Genomic DNA, 25,261 nt, shown 5'->3' with positions numbered 1-25,261 from the left:
ATACCATCCTGTGACCCAGCAGTCATTATTCATATAGCAAATTAATAATAATGACTTGAAGCAATGAAACAATCATCCTGCATCTGCGTGTCTTGCAATGTTTTAGGAAATTATTACATTAGCAAAATATCAGCAAAAAGGGGTTTTATTCTTATATTTTACCAAGACAAAAAACCAGGACCTTTTTGGACTCGGAACATTTAATTCTAATCAACTCAGTAGCGACATTCCGCTGACATAATAGACATCAAATATCATATTATTCCGAAGTTGTTCCAATGGGAAAGGAAACTCCAAATTCCCATTATCAAAAAAGAAAATGCAGTTCAGGCAAAAACTGAATCATTATGAAATCTGTAACTACACTTTTCATGAAACTCAGCGTGTGTGCTAACATAAAAAATTTCTTCTTGGAGTGTTAATCCTCTCCATGTTTTCTTTAGTTTTGTGCTGCTACCAATGCCATGTGCTCTATCAGGTCCAGCACTCGATTGCTGTGGGAAATATAACAATATAAGTCGCCATAAATCATATCATTGAATAACAGTACAGATCTCATCTATCATCACAATAGTTCTTGTGCAAAGAGACCCTATACCTGTATCCCCACTCATTGTCGTACCAAGACACAAGCTTCATGAAGGCAGCACTCAACCCTATTCCAGCCTTGGCATCGAAAATGCTTGACCTGATGTGATACAAATCCATTAGAATATTATAAAATACCATTCATGTAATTACAAGATCCATTTGACCAAACAGAAAAAAAAAATGAAAAAAAAAAAAAAGATTGAAAAGAAGAGAGAAAACAGGATCGTCAATTTGAGATTAGCAAAATTATATCAGCAAAATAACACAACAAACAAATTGCTGGTAACTTATTGTCAAGAAATGAAGCATCATATAAACACGAACACAGAGAGGGGAAGGAAGAGACCTTGAGTCACCAACAAAGTCATTGGAGACAACATCCTCATCAGTATAACCAAGAATGCCTTTCAGGGGCCCCTCTGATGCATACCTTATTTAAAGATCAGAATGTAACTTAGTCATTGCTAAAAGTAGACTTTAAAAGAAATTAAGAAATTAAAATAAAATACAATACTAAACATATTAAGTGTACTTGATCGCTGCTTTGACATCTTCATAGGATGCACTCTTCTCAAGTCGACAAGTTAAGTCCACGACAGAAACATTAGGTGTTGGGACACGGAAGGCCATACCAGTAAGTTTTCCATTCAGTTCTGGAAGAACTTTTCCAACAGCCTGCAACACCAAAAGCATGTAATTATACTTGAATTCTTTTCCAAATAACAAATCCATGATACAAAAGTCTTCAGATATTAGCCCAGAAAAATAATCAGATACCTTAGCAGCACCAGTGGAACTAGGAATGATATTTTGTCCAGCTCCACGGCCCCCACGCCAATCCTTCATTGATGGACCATCTACAGTCTTTTGGGTTGCTAAACAATGAAAGATCATAACCATGTTAGACAATGACACATCACGATATGTTCCATAGCTATAGAATTTTCTTTTCATGACGAGAGAGAGACACCTGTAGTCGCATGAACAGTTGTCATTAAACCTTCAACAATACCAAATTCCTCGTGCACCACCTAAAAGTGAGATCACAGAAAGTAAGAATAAGATGTATTAAAAGATGGGGCAGCTGCACAAGCATCAAATTCCATATAGCAAACAAAAAGATTAACTAACATGAAAGGAAAACAGAAGGAAGTAAAAACAAGCAAAAAGAGAATGCAGTTAACCCATAAATCCAACATATCAACCACATACTGAAACAAGTTAGGCATTTTCATATGATATAGAGAAATAATAGCTAATAAGACAAAAACTGACTCAAGATATGTTAAGACCTTAGCAAGAGGAGCAAGACAATTGGTGGTACAACTAGCATTTGAAACGATATCCATGTTTGGCTTGTATGTCTGCTCATTCACCCCAACCACGAACATAGGTGCATCGGCTGAAGGAGCTGATATGACCACTTTCTTGGCACCACCCTGCAGACCAAAGTAAAGAACTCAATTTTTAGATGTGACTAGATGTAAGAGGAAGGCAGAGTGTAACTGATGGTTTATGTTTACCTTCTTGTGAGCTGAAGCCTTATCAATTGTGGTGAAAACCCCAGAAGCTTCAACAACGTACTCAGCCCCATGATCACCCCAAGGAATCTCTGCTGGATCCCTGGATCAAGATTAGATTCATCATTAACTAAAAGTACTTGTATTCTAAAAGAAAGAACTAAAACAGAAGAATAACTAGATTAGACATTGACATCTGATTCAATATGCTAGGAAGCACGTCCACAGAATGTTGGACCCATTTAATGTCCTAGACAGATATTTGATGGCAAAACTGGCAATTTATTACCTTTTGCTTGAAACTTTAATTTGCTTCCCATTTATTTCCAAAGTGGACTCATCTACAACCTTGATGTGTCCCTTGAAAAGTCCGTGAGTGGAATCATACTTTAACATGTAAGCCTGGATAAGATGCAACAAGAGAGTAAATCACAACCATCCATTCCAAATTGAAGGAAATGAGAAAAATGAAAAGAACTGAACTGCTGCATCATCCACCCATAGAGAAAAAAATATTCTTTTTTTTTATTTGTAAATCTCTTTCAAGTCGGCTTGAAATTTTTTGATTTGTACTTATATTCATTTGGGTGCATTTGCCCATTGATAACTATAGAATGTTGGTATACATCTAACTTTCCCAATTTTTCCATAGTACAAGAAAACATGAAAAACACATTTAGAGTGCAGTTAACCCATAAATGTTGATATGGTAAAATTTGTAGAGCAGGAAAAGAACAGATACCATATAGTTACTTCAAAGAGACATTTCACGTCATGTTAATGAACTCAGGGAAAACAAGGAAATTCAGCCCAAGTCATTTTGAAAATTTATCCTCACAAATAGGGAATAATAATTACACTTGTACACAAATGAAAACACATTGACATAAACACCAAAGCTTATACAATAATCCTTTTAAGACCTTTCACATTTTTGGTTTCCTTAGCCAATTAGATGAAATGGATTCTTGAAACACTTGCCTAATCCTAAACAAATGCAATCCTCCAAGCCACACATACACACAAAAGTGAACTCAAAAAGACATAACCAGAGCTGTCATAAATAATGATTTGAAATAAATCATATAAAAGCGGCTATATATGGATCATTCAAGGAAAGCTTCTGAACCTGATAATAGTACATCCTTACCATGTACTTAGTGTCAATGAAAGGATCATTGACTGCCACCACATCGACATCATCCCTTAAAGTTGCAATTCGTAAAACCAGCCTTCCAATGCGACCAAAACCTGCATTAATTAACCACCAAAATTGTGGTTCTATCAGTCAATAACCACAAAAAAGGCGGGTAAGGAACGAGGCCATGTTGGATTTCACTTTTATCTGATAATAAAACAACAATTTTCCAGCTCTTGTGCTAATGTTCTGAGTATTAGACAGAAATAGATGCGTGAAAAAGAACAGCAGCACTATCAAACACAAGAATACTCTCAAGAACATCATTCTATGGCATGTACAGTAAAGTAATAAATAATAACGAAAAATATATAGAAGGCATCTTTTCCATCCACTAATTACTAGAAAGCATCAATATTAAGTTAATGTTACACATATTTTACAGCAATAGGAAATCGGGAACACAAAGTTGTAGATACTGACTGCCATTCGGCCAAACCCTTAATGACTTATACATATATGCAAACTTCATTTATAGATAACTTCTGTTAAGGCTCAAAATGCAGCAAAAGATGTCTATAAGTGGGGAAAAACATACCATTGATTCCAATCTTTGTCCTCCCGTCACTCCGTGATTCTACAAGTGGAAAAAAAAGAAGAACAAAAGTAAATCAGTTAAGCAGCAATCAAGCTTGAAAAGGAAGTTAGTCTAAATGGACAACTCTTACTGAGGATGGTGGGGGGCATTTCAGTAACTGTTGCTTTAATGGGCTGGAGACTCCTTGCGCTGCATGCCCTGAAAAGTTCAAAATGTTTCAGCATAAGTTTAAAGTTCAAAGAAACAGCATGGTATTAAACAATTATATTAATAGATAAAAGCAGATTTTGTCATTGAAATAGTGGGAACTTGAATGACTCAACTCTAAGGAAGATGACGCAGTTGGAACTGAAGTACCAAAAAAGCTCTTTGAAGCTTTCAAGTCACGATTGAAGTTAACGCTTGAAGCCTGAGTAATTTGACAGAGTTTGAGAGAGTGTAGTCGTAAAATCAAATGTCCAAAGAATGTAGTCATAGAAAATATATATGCACATTAAAGTAGTACTATGACAAATGTTACAGCAAAATCCTCTACGAATAATACATCAACAGCTAAGTGTAAATGACTAACACAGAAAGAAATACCCAGAAACTGCAGAATTCTAAGTGTAGCTGAAACAAATAAGTAGTCAAGGAGAAATATTGTATAGTAACCTTCCTCTGTTCTCTCACCAACCAAACAGAGGGCCAGAGAGATTATATAAATGAATGAATGTCGACGAGAAGAAAACAAATCCAAATAGTAAGCAGGAAATAAAAATCCAAATAAAAGAAAAACAAAAAATAACGAAGAAACAGATATTTGCATATTATAGTTCCTCGTAATCCAACACGAATAAGCAGAGTCTCCAAAAAGGAAAAAGAAAAAGAAATGAAAGGAAGTCGTAGAAATGAGATAAAGAAAGAAAAAGGTGGCGAGGACCTGAAGAGGATCGGAGGGGGAAGGAGAGAGGTCGGAGCGAGAAGCCTCTATCAAAGGAGAGGTGGCTGTAGATCTGAGAATACACGAGAAAGCCATTGTAATCACCACCTCCTCGAGAGCTCTTGGGGCAAAATAAAAATAACAAAAAAAAAAACCCTAACAAAAGAGAGAAAGAGTATTATTTATATAAAAAAGATCTGGTCAGAGAGAGAGAGTGCTGTGGTTTTTGTTGCGGCTGTTAGAGAGTTGGCAGAGGCGGAAATGAAATTTGTTTCTAAAAGCAACAGAAACGAAACCCAAATTTTTCTTTTTCTTTTTCTTTTTCTTTTTAACAGAAAAAAACAAACGGAGTTTCTTATGAGAGAGCGTTACTCGCTTTTCTATACGCGTATCGCCTCAATCATTTTGGTTTTGTGTAACCACTCTTTTTTTACCTCTTCCGTGAGCTCTCTCTTCTATCCCTACATCTCAAATCCCCTTCATATCTTTGAATGCATGAGAAAAAGGAAAGGACGAGCTCATCTTATATAACTGTGAGAAAGCGTGCATACTAGTGTTACCACAAGTATCAACAGGTGTGTAGGTGAGAGAAAAAACCCTCGCCAGGTCCTCGATAGCCACGTCATACCAACTTGGGCCTTTTCGGGCCCTTCTTTTTCTTTAAAAGATATTTAGAGTTGGCCCCAGCGCGTGCGATTTGCCACCAATACACAGAAAGCTCCATCAAAAGAACCGGAATACCAGATCTCATTTTTATTTTATTTACTTGAATTAAATTCTTCTTCTTTCTTTTTAATGCATCGGCAGTAGCAGATCTCATTTTTATGGTAGAGAATTTACCCAAAAATAAACTGCATAAACCCGAGGAAGGGGTGAAATTGTTGGTCGGTGGGTACGAAGTAGTGACGGAGCATTCTAAAGCGGCGGAAGTAATGGATGAAGAAGAAGCTGCTGCTGCTGCTGCGTAAAGCCAACGCATTACATTATATTTTTGTCCAAAAGAGGAGAGAGAAAATGTGGGTGACTGGCACTGGTGGTTGACAACCGCACCTGCTTCCTCTCGCTTACCCATTGACCAGTTTTTGCTCTTACTTTGGTCAAAAATTGAAAACGTACATACCCTTCAGTTCCTTTTTGCTTTATTACTTTATACTTTACTTTTCCATGAACAAATTCCTGGCCTTTTCTTTCGTCAAAAAAACCATAAATAAATAATAAGTTTGACAATGTATATCTATAAACAAACAAAATAGGATTTACTGTTTCAGAATCAAGAAAATGCCGACATAAAAAGAAATAGTAGTTAAAAGAAAACGAAGAGCAGGTTTGAGAATTAGAATGGAAAGTGGACTGTTGAAGTTCAAATTACGAAAACGAAGAGCCCGCATTACATAAAAAGCCCAAAAGACAAAGCCTTGAAATGGACGACACGCAAATGGAATCGATCAATCGAGGAGACACTTTGCCATCTCACCCCATCCACAGAGACAGAGAGAGCGATATGCAAATGCCAAGTGTCGTTCGCTGAAACATCCTCTCAGCTGCAACCAACACAAACAAAAGGGAGAAAATAACAACATTCCCCCTCCATCTCTCCCTCCTTTTTTAGATTTCTTCTGTTTTCTCTCTTTCTCTTTTTGGTGGAGGATTGAACATATTTTTTATTTCCTTTCTTTTTCTCAGCAAAGTATCTTCTTCATCTTTCATTGTCTGTGTATCTTCCTATTGCCATATATAACTATGTAATTGAACATGGCTTCTTTATTTTGTTTTATTGTTTGATCTATATTTAGTGTCTTCAGGATCTTGAATTATACCCTTTTCGTGGTCTGTTTGTTGAAATTTTGCACTAATTAACTGTTCAGTTTCCCAATGCAATGCAGTGCAGGAGGGAGATTTGTTGTGACAAGACAAGATTATCTAATAAATTTCTTGAATTTTAATATCGCCGAATTTACCTCCTCCTTCTTCTTAAAATATACAATTCTCTGTAACTTTGCTTCGCATGCAAATTGTATCCCTGCTATCTCTAGGAGTCCTTATATTTGATCGGGAAATTTCCTTTTTTACTTGTATGCCTAGTCTTATTTTTCTTATTTGAATCTATTGAATAGTTGGCGGGAGGGATGGGAATCAGCTTCAAATTTTGGGATGAGTGCGTTGATCCTCAGGACATGGAAGCAATGTGGCGAGAACCTGAAGTCACCACTGAATGGTTAGATGCTGGAGAGGTTAAAGGGCAGAAAATTCACCTTTCCCGTGATCCTGATGGACAACCTTATTTGACTCAAACGGAGATGAAGGTACCCATACTCGTACCTTTTTTGACTAATTTCAATACGAACGACCTTTTTAACTTAATGTAGTTTAGTTTCACACGAAGCTATCTTTTCAATCCAGTACTTTTTTTTTTTTTTCCAACTTTGGGATCCTTAGTACTCGATTTCTCAACAAGTTGTAACAAATTAGATTACTGGATACAAACCTTTTTCTTTTCTTTTCTTTTTCCTTTGATCTGTCTCTAATTTTTCCTTGCATTTTATGATATAACTTCAGGCTGTAGCTGATATTATTGTCCGCAGATATTTTGATTCGCAGATTCTTCCTGTACGTTGGGACTTAGTCTTGAATATGTAACAAAAAGATGATATTAAACAGGTTCACTAACTGATTCCATTTGGCTTCTTTTTCCTGCATATACAGGATATGCTATGTGCTATTGCTGAACTAGCAAGTGATAGGCTGCTGCTCGCTACAAATTATGACAAGAAAACTAAGCAGACTACCATGGGAATCATGCAAATTTTGCCAAAAACAGCAGAGTGGCTAGTCAGGTATCAAATACTTGGTTGCCCTCCCCTTTTTAGCAGATAACTGCTTAAGTAGGTTTTTACTGTTAATTCTTTTTCTGGCTTTGTGAAGTTGTAACTGCAACATATTCACAGAGATTTGGGGTACCGGATTTATGACGTAGAAGAGAATCCAGACATTCTATATAGGCCTTTTGTCAGTGTATATTTTGGGGCAGCTTACCTTAAATGGTTATCAAACTTTGAGCAAAAGTAAGTTGTCAGTTACAGACATCAGTTTCTTCCATTTTGCATTTATGGTTTGTGTCTTTACTTGTGCTCTTTGTCAACAAGCTACCATTTTGAGCTTCGTCCATTGTGCAGAGAAAGAAGTGAAGAGTTTGTTGTTAGGGCATATAAAGGTGGTATAAAGAAGGCAACTCATAAGTCGACTTTGCACTATTGGAAACGGTATCTTTCAGTTAAAGAAAGTCTCCCATTCAGGTATGTTTTTGAACTAAATTTCTATTCTTTGATCAACTACTTGATGAAACCCGGCTCCTTTATAACTAGCCAATAAACTGGATATTTTAAATGGATTACTTCTCAATCACTATTGTGCAGAAGATTTGTTGATGATGGTCCTTCAGTAAACCCTTGTTGTCCTCCTTCTGCACCAGCCTTAGCTGCTTCACAAAACACAGCATCAAACTCAGGTTGTTCTTTTACCACAGAAATTGTCCAATTTTTTCTCTCCTTAAACTGTTAATTATGTATCCTAGATGTGCTCCTTTTCTTATTTTGAGGGAGCAGATGGCCAATATGTACATTGGGACTCTAAAACTTCCCCAGAAGACATGCTGGAGATGTGGAGTAATGCTGATGTTACTAAAGAGTGGACGAAATCTGGAGAGAGACGTGGAAAAGTGCGCTTTTCACATGATAAGGACAAGAGACCATATCTTTCCCGGATAGAAGTAAAGGTATGAAGCAAAAGACATTTGTTTTTCTCCAAACTTTGCTGTTACCAAAAATCGTATGATACTCTAATTCATATTCTTGCTAAATTATGCACCCTTACATAATGTTAACATACATGAAAGTGAAATGCATCATCTCTACTTACTCACCAAAATTGACCCCATGCAGGCAGTTGCAGAAATAATTCTTTCAAAGTACTTCAGTACTAGGGCAGTTAAACCTGTAAGTATATACCTTACGAGAATTACTTGTTTCCTAAGCGTATACCATTACTAAACAAAATCTCTATATTTCTGCAGTTAGACACTCTCGCATGCCTAATTTGTAGTTTTTTTTTTCTGTCCCCCTCTTCTCTGTAATGACCAAAGTTTACTACTGTTTATTCACTTGTCCTGACCCTTGGGGTGGATAAAGATCTGAACAAAGTTTCTGTTATATAATTTATGGATGGTTTTGGTCAATGATACTTTTTTTTTTGCACAGTCAATCCTTTGTGCTCTTGCTGAGATGGTTAGTATGCGTTTTGTGAATGGGGTTGGACCCCGGACTGGACTAATGGGAATTGACTACTCTACAGCTTTCTGGCTTTACATGTATGCAAAGACTGCAACTGGTATTCTAGTTTATTCATTTATTTAAAAATAATAAATTGTATAGTCGCTCCTTACTGCTGAAATGACCTTGAATTTTATCCTTGTTCTTAGGGAGTTGGGTTATAGGGCTTACAGGGTTGACTCTGTTGATGATCTAACGAAGCCATTTGTGTCCATGTACTTTGGTGCGGCCTACCTAGCTTATTTATCAGAATATGAGGGGAGGTATGTCTATATCACGGCGTAAATTTGTCAAAATTGAGGTGCTGATAGAGTTGAGCTAATGCATTTTGTCTACTTTGGTTGGTCTGGAAACAGGGAAAGAACTCCACAGTTTGTTGTTCAGGCTTATCTTGGTGGGCCAAAGAATGTGAATCTTCAGGAGACTGGTCCTCTTTGGCTTAAATTCGAGCAAGCTTTGGGAAATTATGAAGATATAAAAAAGTACTCACCAACTCATTTATATGGGTTATTTTCTGTTAGCAATATGGCTCTGATGCATTCATCTTTTGACTCTTTTTAGGGATCCAGGAAGCTGCACCATCTTGTAAACTGACATTAATGTTGCACCATTCTTCAAGTTGGCACTGGATGATTGATGCCTATGCTGTATTTATTAATTTGATGTGCTTCTCTTTTCTTTCTTTCCTATTTTTGTTAATAGATTGATTTGTAAGCAAAGTCGACAAATGTTTTCTTTTACACATGCCATAATTACAGATGAAGCGTGCATTATTATGAACTTTCCACCTTTGAAGAATAAATCATCTCTTTTGACATAGAAGGAATTAAGTGTAAATTAGTGGTGCTTTCGCCCAAACTTGTGCAAATCAATAATTCTTAGGCAAATGAACAGCAACCAGAAAGCAAGCCTACTTATTGCAGACAGCATTTCAGAGTACCTTGCCATCACAACTCAACCATCGGTTGGACCTATCAATATCAACGCATGGGATAAGGAACATGAACTAAAGAAAACCATCTAATGCCTAGAAGCTGCTAACTGAATTAGAATGGATAAATTCACTGTCACTGGATTCTAACATAAAATGCAGCTCATAGTTCTGAGATATTCAAACATAGTCGATAAACAAACATAGATGGATATTTCTTAAAAACTACTATGGAAATTTTTAGTCAGAGATGGTACCCTCTGAGGACAATTCCTTTCCTTCATGCCTGTGAACTTGGCCCGAGTTCCTGCTTACTTCCTGGTCTATTTTCACATTTGCAATGTTAATTAATCCACCAAGGAGAAGGTTCGGCTGAGCTCTATTTCCCCTACTTGATGGCAGCTGATTCCTAGGAAACCGCAAAATTCCAGGGTTTAAGATTCTAAGTCTCTCCTTCTTCCACCTTTGCGACAGATCCTCAATAGTTTTATGCTTGGAGAAAGACAGCGAGGGGTCTCTTAGCATGCGTTCCCAATTTCCAGGCCCATGTCTGCGGACACCAATCCAAAGTGAATCAAGCTCCTCCTCTAACCAAACGTCTACCATGGCTTCATCTTTTCTCAAGTTTCTCGACATCTCTGTCATGCAACCACTTAATTGTGAAGTAGATGACAAGTTTGAAGCTGAATTCATCCAAGGACGACCATTTTCTCCTATAGATATTGCAGGGGGAATCTGCAAAAAGTTGACATTGCAATTCAGTCCTTGCTTATTAATAGAACAAAGAGTCAACATGGCAGAACATAGATAGTTTTCTATTCTAGGGAGTTCTTTAGAGATAAATAGAAAGAATACCAGCATCTGCAATGAAACGTCAGGGTTACTAGACTTCTGATAGCTCATGCCAATCCTAGGGGAACATCCTGCATCTGCCTGATGGGATGAACAACCAGGATAGTTTCCTACAAATTTAGTTTGCCATCTTCTAGGATCTGTTGTGATGGGAAGATTTTGAAAACAATTCGAATGGCCATGAAACTGGTCTGAAGTTTTGTATAGCAACTTGTCTATTGAAGTCTTTTTCTCCTTTGCTGCTTCACCGAGTTCTCTACGCAACTGAACAAGTGGTTCCTGGCCAACTATTCCTGAACTAGAAATCAGTCCCCTGCTTCTGCACCTGAGGGCAAGTTTTTGTTTCTGTCTTGCACGAAGCCTGGCACTATTTAACAGAAGCACTTACTAAAGGATTTTTCAACATAATGAAATTACATCTGACCCGTGTTAAATGTGAACTTACAACTTCTCTTTCTTAGCTTTGCCAGATTCTGTGTAATATGGATGTAGAGCCTGCTGCAAATCCCTGCCCACATTATCCTGTTTGACATCACAGTAACCTAGCATGATCCAAACATAGAACACCACAAACCAAGCTACATGACAGCATGCAGAATAAACTTGAACTTGCCTGCTTAAAGTGCTGCCCGTTCATTGACTCCTGCATGACATCCCTGATAATAGTTTTTCCACAAGTTTTCTATTAGTTAAAGATTCAATCTACCTTTCTAGCATAAATTTAGGAACCTCTATTATTTATTGTTGCTTTTATTTATTTTCTTCAAAATACCATAAACAAGATAGTAGCGACAGAAATCGCACATTACCTCAAAATCCAGAGCTTGTCATACTGATCTGTCTTAGGACTATTGGTACAAACATTGATGTTCCCTGCCCGATATACTGTTTCTCCCCCTTGCTCTTCCACTGGTTTTTGGTTAGACTCTTTTGGTTGAAGAGACTAATAATTGGAAAGATTTTTCATGAAAAAAAAGAATAACAAAAAACATCTTGCTCATAAACACAACCAAAGAAATAAGGTAGAACATGGAAGAAACCAAGATTATGACACTGCAGGTTAGAATAATTTGCATGTGTGCATGTGCTTTTATGTGTCCTTGTGAAGAAATTTCAGTGTGGCAAGAAAGTTCAAGAGCATGTGTTCATATGCTCGTATGCATTTCTACCTAGATATCATGGCTTATAACTAAGCCAAACAAAAAAAAAAGAGTCAACTCAAACATTTGGGTTTAAACTCAATGTGCCGCAAATTTCACCTATTCATGGCATAAAACTCTTATTTGTACAAGCTCCAATTTCTAGGTACTGTGTATTTAGTTGAGGCTAATGGTTTTCTGGTCATGCTGAGGTGGTAAATGCACATAATATTGTATGACAAAGTGCAGTTCTATACCCTTGATGCACTAAGATCATCGTTTTCCAAGATTTCATCAGCCTGTTCAGCAGACTGATCAGATTTAATGCTTGAAGGATTAAACAATCCTGAAGTATCTATAGCAGGTATGTCTTTTTGATCTTCATTTGCTATCTCAGATGAATCATTAACCCTGGTTAACTTTCTAGGATGGTTATCCTCCAGTTCAACATCTTTCTTCCTCACACGTCTTCTGTAGACTTTAATTTCATTCACAGCAGTAGAAGTCTCGGTCTCTTTTTGATCACCAACATGATTGGTAGCATTCTGAAACAAAGACATGAGAAATACAAAGCATATAGGACAAAGGGATTAAAAAGCTTATTTTCCTCTAAGAAAAACTGAAACAACTTCGTTATGTAATATTTTCATTTAAAAGCACAACCTTGCGCACGAGGGTAACAAATATTAGAAAATTGTAATTTCCTTTTCACTTTGTCATTCAGTATTGAAGTTGGTATTAGATACTATCAAATTTCTATAAAAAAAATGATTTAAAAGTTTCCAGACTGCAATCTATTAGCTGTTGGAAATAGAGCACAAAAAGACTTTGATCTCTAGGGTCATCTTTTGCAATAATGGAAGTGATTCGCAAATGAACTTTGACCTCCACAATAAAGGCAGCACTTACTCATTTGGCTGATAATTCAAGGTAGCAACAATAAATGTTTATAGTACCGATATGGTGTTCAAAGACATTTTAAATAAGGGTATTAAGTTCTTTCTGACTGAAATGGAAAGGGAATGATATATTTTGAGAAGAGGATAAGCCCTAGTTCAAACAAGTTCTGTTTGATATAGCATGGCCTGTTAGGGCAAGAACATTAGAGATCTTGTGATACATATGCTAGAGACTTCTACCTAAAAGAGATACTTTGCCAAAAACTTTTACCTAACAAAAGAATATACTGTCTCAAAGAGGTACAGCATGGCAACAAAAATCTTTCAAGTATTATTATCTACGGCTAGGTAAATTCTCGAAAAGTGTTCAGAGGAATGTATATATGAGAAACAGCATACTTACTTCATTAGATGCATTTCTTTTCAGACCCTCAAGATACTTCAGTGGAGTTAAAAGATCAGCAGCTTGACAGCAATTTTCACATTGCCAATTGCCAGATGGAACCAACTTTAAGTATGAACAGCATATGACAAATATCAGGATTGAGAACAGGTCAAAGGCAATAGAAAATGTGAGAAGGAGCATCAAATATACATACTTCAAGAGGTGGAGTAAGGCACTGGAGATGATAAGTGCCAGGGCAAGTATCACAGCAAAGTAAATCACCTCCATTATCACAGATTACACATTCATAGTAATGCTGAAAAAACGAAGGAGAAGCATAAACCAAAGCGGCAAGTAGGTCATTACACCCATTTAGAGCTTTATTCCAATAATATATCTATAGCTCCTGGCCCACATTAAAACTAATTTAAGACTAGAAATAAACTTAGATAACAAGTCACGATAAATTTACTCTTCATAAACACTTTCTCAAGAGACTATACATACAATAGAATCAACACGACTGACCTCATAAGCTACATACTGAGAAATTTAATGAAAAAGCTCATAACAAGACGAGGTATAAGAAACCTCACCCCATCATCTCCTATCCTGCGTGGTGGCAAATCGAAAGAGTTAAACTTATTTACTTTATGGGAAGCTGAAGTCTCGCAACTCTTTGATCTGCTTTCTCCACATGGACGAAATTTAGTTTTTTGATTGTTCCTTTCTTCACTATCGATTATCTCCCTGTTTCTGGCTGTTGAATGCATCCTCAAAAGTTCGCTCCAGAGAGTCCACGCTCAGGAGAGCTAAGTAGCACTGCAATTATCCAAACACCAAAAGATCCAATTGATTGCATCATTAAAATAGTAGACCAACATTTGGATACTGGAGTTTTCATAGTACAAGCATCTCAAGAAGTCATTGAATGAAACAGTAGACTAAATGTCTTCTAAAACAAGATTGTGTTGCACATATTTTTTAAGCTTAGCCAACATTCTGAATAAAAGCAATAAGTTAAATGGAGAGAGGAGCTAGAAATAAGCAAAATATATGTGGAGAGTGACGAGGGTAAAGCATCAAACACTGAGATAAATTAACAAAGTACAAAAATCCATTATATACGAAGTTTGAATGATTAGCAAAATTGAATTACTTGAGCACGTGATCTTTATTCCAGACATTCCTAAACAGGCGAGTTTTTATTCTACCTAGCAAGCTTGTTAGTTATTATAACCGAGCCTGTACAGCGTAACAGACATGCAATGCAGATTGTTAGCCCTGCCAAACTAGGTAAATACGTCATGCCATGACGTACTTTTCGAAGCCCTCCGAAAATATTACCACAATTCTTTTTTATTTCATTGCCATAGAAACAAGTAACAACATTCCATATTCATCAATGTTAATTTTATGAAATCTTGACACACTGTTCATTCAATAAAAGAATTGATCCTCCATAAACTATTGTATTATGATGCATTATAAATGAAATCAAATAACCATTATGATCCTATATATCAACTTCAGAAATATGCTTCACCTTTTACATATGAGTTCTTATATTGCTATGCTAACAAGAAAGGCTTTTAAATTATTCATGTACTAAGACATTTCTACACCTGCCAATATAAAGAAACTCGAGACCCCATGCCAAATTCATCCACTTTTCAACTATATATTCAAAAGAGGAAAAAATGGAAATCCTCTATGAACTTTCCTCATTCCTCTTGGGCAACAAATTTTAGGTAACAAGATTGACGCTTTTAAACATCAAGATACAATTAAAGATAAAAATGAAATCTCACAACTCCGTTTTTTTTTAAATGCAAATTGAACCTAAAACGATTCAATTTTTAACAACAGACCATGCAGCAATCGAGATTCAATACATTAAAACAGGTAACTTCATGGCGAAAGTTTGAACAGGAAACTATCAAACCTACAACTAGCTTTAAGTTACAAACTGATCAAGAAAATACAAATCAGTAAACCTGGTCAAAACTAGAGGCAAACAAAGATTAAGATATAAAATTATAAGAACTATCAAGAAGAATGATAAATCTGTAGGAGTGATTTACCTAAAAAACACAATGTAGATAGATATAAATTAGTGCCAAACAACAAGAAAAGGCAAGTGAAAGAGGGAGAAAAATGTGAATAGAAGTATATATGAGAGTGTATAGTGAGAGACAGGTTTGAGTTGCCATACGTGTAAGATTAATGAGAAAGATATGAGTTGGAGTGAGGGACAGAGAGAAGCCTGCGATTGAATACACAGTGACACTTGGCATTGCCATATGGATTTTGGTTCTTCATCACCTGACATTATTTCCTTTCCTTCTTCTTCTTCTTTCCTTTCTTTTTTTGCCTTGTTTCTTTCCTCTCTTTCCTGCCTTTTGATTTGTAAAATTACGCGAGAGCGCCAAACAAATTGTTTTACTTATTGACCATTTTGGATAAAAAAGACGCTTTACTTTTATTTTTTGTTTCAGGAATAAGTTTCAATTTACCCCATAGCCTTATTTTTTAGATCACTTCAGCACACAACTTGTCATTTTTGGCTCACATAACCCTTATTTTTTTAGAATTAAAAGAAAACTTTTAATTTCTTCAGTTGTATGAAATAAAACTATTGAATCCTTTTCTTTATTTCTTTCCTCCTCACTTTATACGTATTATCATCTTCTTAAAATCACATTCTAAATTATTTCCTTTCTCTAGAGATATGGATGATGAGGCAACTAACGGTTAGATTTGCAATGGAGAAGTTTTGTGGTTGGTTTGGATTCAATTTCTTTTTTATTAATTTAATTTTTGATGCTGTTGTTGGATCTTGTTCTATTTATTATCTTTTATTGTTGATATTAACGTCGATAATGAGGGTAGTGTATCAACTAGTATTGGGGATTGGTGATGAAAAAGTTTTAAGATTGGTCTAGATTAAATGCTTTTTAGATAGATTTTTTTGGTTTAATTTTTAATGTTGTTATTGAGTCTTGTTTTAATTGTTGTTTTCATGTTGGAAAGATTTTAAGATTGATGGTCTGAATGACATTACCGGTGGTGATGGAGGTTAGATCGATGATGATCACGATTTCAGTCTCGTTGTTGACAATTAAAAAACATTTAGATATCAATTTTTTTTTTTATATCAAAATCTGTTAAAGAGTTAATAACACTCTTTAATGGAGTTATTTTAACTAAAAGTGATAAAAGGATAGATTTGTTATTTTTTTATAGAATTAGGGGCTAAATTATTTTTTTATTTGAACAGTTGATCTTAAATGGAATTTTCTTTTTTCTTTTTTAATATAGATTTTCTTTTATAAAATGACTATTAATAGATCCCTAATTTAATTTTTATCCAAAAGAAAATTTATAACTCAATTTAATAAGACATTCAACAATAATTCGTATCAATTGTATAGATATCATCTAGAACAAGTCACGTAGGATCCTGTAACTAAATTTTACGTTTCGCGATGGAAAGGAAAATTTACATTTTATAAAAATATTATTTATATTATATTTTAATTATATAAAGTATATAAAGTTTTAATTTATAATTATAGAGTAATAGAGTTTTTTTTTTTTTTTGTCCATTAATTTAGCTTAGAATAAGGATGAAATAATATATAAACTTTTTCAAGTGTTATTAATATATAATTAAAATATTGAAGATATTTAACACTGCATGAAAATCTTTATATTGGAATTTTGAAAAGTCATTTTGTTTTTTGTACATTATCCAAGAACTTTCACTTATTTAATTGCTTAATTTTGACTAATTAAATATCCAAACTAGTAAGTTTTATTGTATTAAAATGCTTTTTATGATGTGATTTAGTGTAGTGTGCGTGTATTTAACACTCTGAGTTGGTTCCACCATAGATGAAATTGGGATTGCTTTATATTTAGATTCCAATCAGTTTGTATATAAATTTAATACATATGGTAAAGTGGGTTTTTCCATAAGTGTCTGCTAACCATATACTTAAGAAAAATAATCGATAAATTTAAATGTAAACCATCGTTCTTTAAAGAGAGAACAAAACAAGTGAATTTATAAAGCTGGTGCAGTTCCGATAAGGATGGGTGAAGTGAACCTCCCATTTCTTCATTCATATATTTCTAACTTGTCGGCTGCTTCAATTTTCCATGAAAATTTTGGTCTTTTTCTTTTTCGCCAGTCTTCTTTTCCTAGTACGTGAACATCGATCTTTTTATTTTATTTGCTGGAGAAATATTATCTATAATGGAGACAAGGATGTAGTGGGAAAAAGAACTACAGAGGAACTGTGATATCTAAACTAAACTGAAAAGAAAAACCATGGTCATCGATGAAGCACCGATCTATAAGGATGCATCAGTCCGTTGTTGGTGAAGGGCCGACTGAAATGGGAATTAAAACGAGGTCTATTTTTCTTTTAAGTGAAGCAGCAAAAGCTTCGGTCATGTCAAGAGGCACTCCACCGACAAGCTTCCAATCAAAATAATACAGCAGGTAGGAGAGGAAAAGCTCTACAGTGGCTAAACCCAATGTCATACCAGGACATATCCTCTTTCCTGAACCAAATGGAAGTAGTTCAAAATTATTACCTCTGAAATCAATCGAACTGTCGACAAACCTTTCCGGGAAAAACTTTTCAGGTTCATTCCAAACGCTGGGATCTCTTCCGATTGCCCATACATTGACCAAGGCTTTAGTTTTGGGAGAAATATCATATCCATCAATCTTAGTTCTTTTCATGCATTCTCTTGGAATCAAGGCTAGTGCGGGATGTAATCTCAACGTCTCTTTGATAACTAATTTCAAGTACTTTAATTCATGGAGGCGTGATTCCTCGATCTTTCCCAATTCACCAAACACTCTTCTCACTTCTTCTTGTGCCTTTTCCATTGCTTCTGGACTCCTCATCAACTCTGACATTGCCCATTCTATTGTTTTTGCAGATGTGTCGCTCCCGCCGGAAAGCATTTCCTGAAGTATAATTTCTAACTTTATCACTTGAAGAAAGATAGATATATATCTATTATTAGGAAAGACAACAAGAAAACAATAACTTGTATGCTTACCAGAATGGCTGACTTGACACTCTCATTGGTTAAAGGGACTTTAAGGTTTCCATGTTCCTGAAGACCCAAAAGAACATCTAAAAGATTTTCGGCTTCTTTTTTATCCTCATCGCCACCACGCTTGAAGAGTGCCCTGGGGGCTTTATGTTCAGTTATGATGTCTTCAAGGATCTTATCTGTTATCCGGTGCAATCTCTCCAGGTTAGACTTCATACCAGTGATGACGTGAAGGAAATTATAGGATGGAAATGAATCAGCAACAGTGAAACCTCCTGCTGCCACAAGGACTTCTTCGATAAGATTTAAGAGGGCTTCCTGGTTTTTGCATTCCTTACCTACTGCGATTTTTGCGATAACAGAATTTGTTAAAGCAAACAAGGTCTTGGACAGATTGACTGGGCTTCCGGCATTGGAATGGAGGAACCTGACATAATTGGAAAGTTCTTCTTGCCTGACCGAACTGAAGGACTGGACGCGTTTTGGACTGAGCAGCTCGAAGGTGCAAATTTTCCTCATTTGTCTCCAGTGGTCACCGTATGACCCAAATATTATGTCCATACCATTATAAAGCACTATTTTTGATGCCAGGATGCTGGGTCTTTCAGCGAACAATTCACCTTGGGTTTTGAGCACTTGCTTAGCTGCTTCTACTGAGGAAATGACGACGGCCGAAACTTGGCCAAGTTGAATACTCATAACTGGCCCATGAGTTTTGGCCAATTCTCTCAGGCGGTGATGGGGCAGAGGAGTAATGAGTTGGTGCATGTTGCCTATGAGAGGTAACTTCCATGGTCCCGGAGGTGAGTTGAAGCTGCCCTTGCTTTTCTTCCATATCCTTAACACCATTAAGATAAAAAGGAGGAAGCTCAGCAGGAGCACTGGATATGATAGGATTTGCTTGTCCATAGCCGCGAAAGTTTAATTTTAGGTACTAGCGGCAGTGGATTGGAAGTAAGATTTTGTTGAAAATATATATATATATATATATATATATATATACACACTCGTATATACAGCGGAACACCAATTTCATCAGGTAGTCTTCTGTTTATGCATGCATACGTATACGTATAGTGCAGTGTCGAAATTCTGTGAGATCTCATGAGCTGCATATATTTGACTGTGTTATTCGATTGAGCCACCAGATAGGACTTGTGAAATTTAGAGACATAAGGGGTAATCAAATGAAGAGGACACAATCAATAATTACATATTCCATTTGGATATAGACTTATTGAAACAATTGCATTCAGATAGATTGAAATTCTACAAACACAATATGTCAGTGTTAGCTTTTCAATGCAGAATGGCGAAGAAAGCATCGAGTCAATTGTTGCACTTGCACGCAACAATTTAAGCGGTCCATTTTATTGATGGATAACATTAATTTTCTACTAGTAAATATGACTTGGGTCCTGCAGGGATTATCAGTTCTTCCAATCCAAGCTACTCCGATCGTAATTTAAATTTAAAATCTTATAAACTATTAGTTTTATTAATCAAAATTCTTTCTTTTGAGGTGCTGTCTGGTAGTGTAGCATGTGAAACTTGTGCAAATTATTTTCAATGGTACTTTCCGCATATTCCAATATGTAAAATGTTGGCAGGGGAAATTATGGGCCACTGAAAACGAATAATGGCTTCAACAACAATCACCCGTTGCCTTCATTTGACGGGTCATACTAACGATTTTCCCCATTTCTTTTCTTATAAAGGCGAGTTACACTTACGTGCACGTTTTGGTCATCGCCTCCGTAATAGTATTGCACCCATCATAATTTATTAACCCTTTTCTCTGTATTTGATGTTTAATGTGCTTTTATCTAATCACTATTTTCAACTACCACTCAACTCTTTTCATTTCTTAAATGACTTTATTTAGGAGATTATCAATAACACAAAAGCATTTTGCTAAACTAAACAAAAATAAAAGCCAAAAGTAAATTTTTTTATAAATTTCAATCAAATATAATATTAACTTATAAATATCGGAGCTATACAAAATTCTCGTACGGAGGTGAGAGACTGTTGTTAGTAGAATGTTTGACTTCCAAATTAAAATAAATTAATTATTCAATAACCTCTAAAAATTTGAAGAGTTGTCCGGAGAGGAAGAAGCTTCTATCCTTTTAAATCTAAACTGAAACAATAATTTTGGCACAATTTTGAATCACACCGAATGAAAATTTTCCAGCAAACGGAAAAGAAAAAAGAAGAAACGGAATTCTATGATTCTTACTCAAATTCTTGTCGAAATGGAACAAAAATCAAACTGAATTTGGTTTAGTTTTTGTTTTTTCTTTTTTTGTCTCTTAATGTTTTAACACTTTAACACCCTGAAGTGACTAATATATTATCAAATTAAAAATAGATAAATGCCTCATTTTAATAAATAAAGATTATAAAATTATAAAATATATAATTTTATATTATAAAAATTTAGTAAAATTTTAAAAATATATAAAATGACTTTATAATTAACTTTTGAATTTTAAAATAAAAATATTTAATTTATAATGAGTCTTTATATATAATAATATATATATCATCAAGTATATATTCATATATAAAATATTTTATTTACATATGATATGTGAAAATTAATTTATAAATATTATAAGCGACTTGATAATATAAAATTTCTTTCCATGTTTAATAAAATATATAGTATAATCTTAAAATATAAAATACTAAAATACTAATATACTATTTATTAATTTAAATATTATAATAAAATCTATTAACTAAAATAATTTTAATTATTATTTGAATAATTCAAATGATAAGTAGTTTAAATTTCATATACATATCATGTGAGTATTATTATAAATAATCGTATGTAAAGTAATTTAATTCAATTAATAATAATAGTAAAATAATAATAACAATAATAATAATAATAATAATAATATTATTATTATTATTATTATTATTATTGCATTTGACTTGATAAAATATATTATAAATATATCATTTCAACTTGTATAGAAATAAAAGTTAAAATGAATGTGAGTATATGTTTATATATGAAAAGTTGTTATAAGCGAGAATATAAGGAAAAACATTTTATTTATCTTGTAAAAAAGAAAAAATTTCAAATAAAAAGTTATATATAAGTTAAATAAATCAGAAAATGATAATGACTAAGCTTATTCTTTTACAAGAAGAGAAAGTTATGACTTTGCTTTGCTGCATAGTAGACCTGTTCATGGGCCTGGGTACCCGTCCGGCCAGCTCAGGTCCGCACTCCTCGGGTCGGGTTTGGACAACAATTTTTTTGTACAAGCCCGGCCCGGCCTAAACTAGAAAAAAGCCCGTAGTCTTCGGGCTGGGCTTGGAATTTATATAAAAATTCAAGTCCGGCCCGGCCCGAGGTCTAATTTAGTCAAGAAAAAAATATGTCATGGTTAGGACTCGAACTTGTGACCTTTAGCATAAAATTGAGTATTATAAACCACTTAACTGTATATTATTCTTATTTATAATTTTCATGCTATTAATAATATCAAACCCTAAACAACCTTGTTGTATATTACCGAACCGGATCAGGCCCGACCGAACCCGCCTAGACCCGACCTTTTTATACAGGTTTAACAATTGGTCAGGCCGGGCTGGGCCGGGCATTTTAAAAGATTTCGGGTTCGGGCTTGGGCTTAGAGATATTAAAAAATCCTGGGGCTTGGGCAGGCTCAGGCTTGTCCAAAATTATGTCAGGCCCGGCCCAAGCCCGCCCAGACCCGGCTCATGAATAGGTCTACTGCAGACAGTCCCCATTGGAAGAACTCGACCCCTTCTCTTTATTACGATAAATATGTTGTAAGAACAGGAACACTAAGAACTTCTATCAATTGATGATTAATAAAAAATTATCTAATTTATTTATTTAAATATTTATAGTAATAGACTAAATTCATTAAAGTATAAAAAAATTTATAGAAAAATTAAGTTGAAAAGATAGTAAGAAAAAAAAAACTTTTATGAGTATTAATAAAAATACATAAAAGAAATTATAAAAAAACCTCGTTAACAATGTAAGTATATTTTTTATTATTTTTAGAGTATTTAGTAATAAAATAAATGTAAATGAACTAAAAATAATAGTTATTAAATGATAATTAATAAAAATTATAATTTATTTATTTAAATATTTATAATAATAGAATAAATTCATTAAAGTATCAAAAAAATTTAAAAAAATCAAGTGGAAAACATAGTGAGAAAAAAAAGAGATTTTTCTGAATATTAACAAAAACATATATAAAAAATTATTTATCTTTCTAGAATAGAAAATATTTCAAATAAAGATTTATATAATCAATGATCTAAATATATTTTATTATTATTGAAATTTTTAATAATAAAAATAAATTAAAATAGATGATTAATATATGATAGTTATTAAATGATAGTTAATGAAGAGTTATGTAATTTTTATTTAAATATTCCTAGTAATAGATTAATTCACCAAAAAAAAAGAAATTTAAAAAAAATTATCAAGAAAAGAAAAAAAGCAAGGTGTCATATATATATATATATATATATATATATATATTAAGATTATAATATAAAATTAAATATAAAGCTAGGTGACTATTTTGAATCTTATCTCTCTCCATTAAATTTTTATATGTTTTCCTAATTAATAATATATGGAAAAATTTATGCATATTTTTAAGGATGAGTATTTATTGTAGAAGTAGGATTAATAATAATGTTGTAAGAATAAAAATAAATTAATTGTGAAATATATAAAGCAGAGTAAATTAGTTCCAGTGATTGGACTTAATTTGAAGGATAAAAAGGGAAATTGCATGGAACGTTCCCCCATTTTGACTCGTAGTTTAGCAATCGGAGAAATCAAGAACGATGATTTCATGCATCTGCTCCACTCTAATTTCTCTTCAGTGTCAACGCGGTTCGGAATTAATTATTGGCTGTCTGCTTTGGACTGGTCGCAAATGAACACCCAGCAAGCATGTTTATTAAATAAATAAAAATATTTTAATATTAAATAATTAATACATATTTTATTATTTAAAATTAAAATAAAATTATATATTAAATTTTAAATTTAATTTACACATCTAATTAATCTTCGAGAATTATCTTTTTTATTTAATTAGTATATTATTTAGAAAATGGCCATAGGCTGCGCGGAATAATGTTGACTTGCCTAAATAAAAATATCTATAATCAAACATCAAATAGTACGCATAATAATTAAAGTACCAACAAATATAGAAAAATTACAACTGAATCATACAAAGAAGAACAGCGCCTATTTTTAACCCTTCAAATCCCATATATATCACCTATCTCCATTGAAGCATAATTCAAAAAGGCACTAGTTACTCTTCTTCCCTTCATTTTCTCCTTTTTGTATTTTCAGAATCCAGTTTTAGCAGATCGAATCAAGATGAATGGATCTTCTTCTGAAATCTCACCTGCCAACAGGTAATTAACTGAAAAAGGAAAAAATGGAAGTGGCTGTTTAATCAATCAATGGAGATGATCATATATCATACAGGTATATGTGATTACTAATTTCTCACTTATTTGTTTTACAGGCTTGAAGGAAAGGTAGCTGTGATCACCGGAGGAGCTAGTGGCATAGGGGCTGGCACTGCAAAGTTGTTCGTTAGAAACGGAGCCAAAGTAGTGGTTGCAGATGTCCAAGATGAGCTTGGCCACAATCTTTGCAAACAGCTTGGCTCTGAAGATATTATCTCTTACGTCCACTGCGACGTCACATCTGATTCTGATATGAAAAATGCTGTGGATTTGGCCGTATCCAAGTACGGAAAGCTTGATATCATGTTTAGCAATGCTGGTATTGCAGGTGGCATGGATAATACAATTTTAGGCACAGATAATGATGATTTCAATAGGGTATTCGAAATCAATGTGTTTGGTGGTTTCCTGGCAGCTAAACATGCTGCCAGAGTCATGATTCCGGCAAAAAAGGGCTCCATCCTTTTTACTTCTAGTAATTCTGCAGCAACTTGCTTGTGCGCTCCTCATCCTTATGCCACATCAAAACACGCACTCAACGGTTTAGCCAAGAACTTGTGTGCAGAGCTGGGACAATATGGGATAAGAGTGAATTGTATTTCTCCATTTGGAGTGATAACTCCATTTCTATTGCAATCTTTTGGGCTGACGGAGGCCAACGAGATGATCACGAACAAGATTCACCAAGCGGTTTCCTCTGCAGCAATCTTGAAAGGGGAGATATTGGAAGTGGAAGATGTAGCAGAAGCAGCGGTTTACTTGGCAAGCGATGAGTCCAAGTTTGTGAGCGGCATGAATTTGGTTATCGATGGAGGCTATAGTATTGCTAATCCTGCAATTGCCAATGCGCTAAAAAGCTTAGCATCTTCTTGAGAGCCTGTGTTGTTTATTTAGTGGCATATCCGATTCCACCTTTTTGGGCAAAAAGTTGGAGGTTCCTTATAAGTATGTGAATCAAATTGTACGCTGTCACCAATATTATAATAATAATAATAATTTTTTCTTTCTTAGGAAATCAGCAAACACTTAATAATTTTGAATATTATCATCATAAATAAATTCTCAATGTTTAGCTTCAATCTTGGATCCATTTACACCAACGATCGGCTCATGTTTGAGCATGATGAATCACTTCGTGCCGACCTGTTGCTAATAAACTTTCCGGCCTCATATTAGCATTTTTCAGTAGCATTTCTTTAATAAATTTGTTCCGACACGGGCCGGAGCAGGCCTTTCTTCCTTGGTTGTGGTTAGTTACTCACCTGTAACTGCTACCTCCTTATCAAAGCTCTCAATTTAACAACTAAACAGCTGCCAAGCACCAATCTGGCAAAATATTTTTCTTTTGTCCCGTAATTGGTTGGCCCG

The 25,261-nt window shown here is 34.5% G+C and overlaps 5 protein-coding genes across 11 annotated transcripts; 2 read left to right on the top strand and 3 right to left on the bottom strand.

Moving 5' to 3' along the window:
- Positions 1-233: 233 nt before the first annotated feature.
- LOC8259969 (glyceraldehyde-3-phosphate dehydrogenase GAPCP1, chloroplastic) lies at positions 234-5,223 on the bottom strand. The gene is made up of 14 exons (XM_002513282.4): positions 4,770-5,223; positions 4,171-4,256; positions 3,978-4,045; positions 3,848-3,886; positions 3,262-3,362; positions 2,401-2,513; positions 2,115-2,214; positions 1,884-2,030; positions 1,562-1,622; positions 1,369-1,466; positions 1,124-1,266; positions 938-1,021; positions 599-688; positions 234-494 (listed from the first exon to the last, which is right to left on the bottom strand). The coding sequence occupies exons 1-14, from the start codon at positions 4,863-4,865 to the stop codon at positions 440-442; spliced, it is 1,281 nt and encodes a 426-aa protein (XP_002513328.1). The 5' UTR covers positions 4,866-5,223; the 3' UTR covers positions 234-439.
- A 148-nt stretch (positions 5,224-5,371) lies between these two features.
- Positions 5,372-9,874, top strand: LOC8259970. Of its 6 annotated transcripts, none has more exons than XM_048372990.1 (13): positions 5,372-5,881; positions 6,884-7,072; positions 7,326-7,376; positions 7,473-7,603; positions 7,715-7,831; positions 7,943-8,062; positions 8,183-8,274; positions 8,372-8,541; positions 8,708-8,761; positions 9,023-9,132; positions 9,244-9,357; positions 9,451-9,576; positions 9,656-9,874. In XM_048372990.1, the coding sequence occupies exons 2-13, from the start codon at positions 6,896-6,898 to the stop codon at positions 9,681-9,683; spliced, it is 1,290 nt and encodes a 429-aa protein (XP_048228947.1). In that variant the 5' UTR covers positions 5,372-5,881; positions 6,884-6,895; the 3' UTR covers positions 9,684-9,874. The 6 variants fall into 6 exon arrangements, 5 of the variants coding, with proteins under 5 accessions (XP_048228947.1, XP_048228948.1, XP_048228949.1 ...); XM_048372991.1 differs by lacking the exon at positions 5,372-5,881 and adding an exon at positions 5,962-6,511 and having other exon boundaries at positions 8,186-8,274; XM_048372989.1 differs by lacking the exon at positions 5,372-5,881 and adding an exon at positions 5,967-6,456.
- A 268-nt stretch (positions 9,875-10,142) lies between these two features.
- Positions 10,143-17,182, bottom strand: LOC8259971. 2 transcript variants are annotated; one of them, XM_015715687.3, is made up of 10 exons: positions 15,516-17,182; positions 13,897-14,122; positions 13,515-13,616; positions 13,319-13,423; positions 12,274-12,561; positions 11,687-11,820; positions 11,491-11,533; positions 11,323-11,399; positions 10,881-11,244; positions 10,143-10,760 (listed from the first exon to the last, which is right to left on the bottom strand). In XM_015715687.3, exons 2-10 carry the CDS (start codon positions 14,071-14,073, stop codon positions 10,266-10,268), a joined length of 1,785 nt encoding a protein of 594 aa, XP_015571173.1. In that variant the 5' UTR covers positions 14,074-14,122; positions 15,516-17,182; the 3' UTR covers positions 10,143-10,265. The 2 variants fall into 2 exon arrangements, with proteins under 2 accessions (XP_015571173.1, XP_015571174.2); XM_015715688.3 differs by having other exon boundaries at positions 15,385-15,516.
- Positions 17,183-17,672: 490 nt separating this feature from the next.
- Positions 17,673-19,288, bottom strand: LOC8259972 (premnaspirodiene oxygenase). The gene is made up of 2 exons (NM_001323693.1): positions 18,383-19,288; positions 17,673-18,287 (listed from the first exon to the last, which is right to left on the bottom strand). The coding sequence occupies exons 1-2, from the start codon at positions 19,286-19,288 to the stop codon at positions 17,673-17,675; spliced, it is 1,521 nt and encodes a 506-aa protein (NP_001310622.1).
- Positions 19,289-23,641: 4,353 nt separating this feature from the next.
- Positions 23,642-24,903, top strand: LOC8259973 (short chain aldehyde dehydrogenase 1). The gene is made up of 2 exons (XM_002513286.4): positions 23,642-23,836; positions 23,950-24,903. Exons 1-2 carry the CDS (start codon positions 23,799-23,801, stop codon positions 24,764-24,766), a joined length of 855 nt encoding a protein of 284 aa, XP_002513332.1. The 5' UTR covers positions 23,642-23,798; the 3' UTR covers positions 24,767-24,903.
- The last annotated feature ends 358 nt before the right edge of the window (positions 24,904-25,261 follow it).

The sequence above is a fragment of the Ricinus communis genome, chromosome 4, assembly GCF_019578655.1.
Source record: "Ricinus communis isolate WT05 ecotype wild-type chromosome 4, ASM1957865v1, whole genome shotgun sequence".
NCBI classification, from domain to species: Eukaryota; Viridiplantae; Streptophyta; class Magnoliopsida; order Malpighiales; family Euphorbiaceae; genus Ricinus; species Ricinus communis.
Note: the sequence above shows the minus strand (reverse complement) of the source record. Positions and strands in the feature narration are given on the sequence as shown.

Excerpts from the sequence above, each read along its gene's own strand:
- LOC8259973 (XM_002513286.4), top strand. The coding sequence starts at position 23,799 with ATGAATGGATCTTCTTCTGAAATCTCACCTGCCAACAG. Across the intron at positions 23,837-23,949 it reads GAAATCTCACCTGCCAACAG|GCTTGAAGGAAAGGTAGCTG; the intron begins GTAATTAACTGA and ends TTTGTTTTACAG.
- LOC8259969 (XM_002513282.4), bottom strand. The coding sequence starts at position 4,865 with ATGGCTTTCTCGTGTATTCTCAGATCTACAGCCACCTCTCCTTTGATA. Across the intron at positions 3,363-3,847 it reads GACAAAGATTGGAATCAATG|GTTTTGGTCGCATTGGAAGG; the intron begins GTATGTTTTTCC and ends TAATTAATGCAG. Across the intron at positions 689-937 it reads GACTTTGTTGGTGACTCAAG|GTCAAGCATTTTCGATGCCA; the intron begins GTCTCTTCCTTC and ends GTATCACATCAG.
- LOC8259972 (NM_001323693.1), bottom strand. The coding sequence starts at position 19,288 with ATGGACAAGCAAATCCTATCATATCCAGTGCTCCTGCTGAGCTTCCTC. Across the intron at positions 18,288-18,382 it reads GTGTCAAGTCAGCCATTCTG|GAAATGCTTTCCGGCGGGAG; the intron begins GTAAGCATACAA and ends ATTATACTTCAG.
- LOC8259971 (XM_015715687.3), bottom strand. The coding sequence starts at position 14,073 with ATGCATTCAACAGCCAGAAACAGGGAGATAATCGATAGTGAAGAAAGG. Across the intron at positions 11,821-12,273 it reads ATGATCTTAGTGCATCAAGG|TCTCTTCAACCAAAAGAGTC; the intron begins GTATAGAACTGC and ends TCCAATTATTAG. Across the intron at positions 11,534-11,686 it reads GACAAGCTCTGGATTTTGAG|GGATGTCATGCAGGAGTCAA; the intron begins GTAATGTGCGAT and ends AACTATTATCAG.
- LOC8259970 (XM_048372990.1), top strand. The coding sequence starts at position 6,896 with ATGGGAATCAGCTTCAAATTTTGGGATGAGTGCGTTGATCCTCAGGAC. Across the intron at positions 8,275-8,371 it reads AAACACAGCATCAAACTCAG|ATGGCCAATATGTACATTGG; the intron begins GTTGTTCTTTTA and ends TTGAGGGAGCAG. Across the intron at positions 8,762-9,022 it reads GTACTAGGGCAGTTAAACCT|TCAATCCTTTGTGCTCTTGC; the intron begins GTAAGTATATAC and ends TTTTTTGCACAG.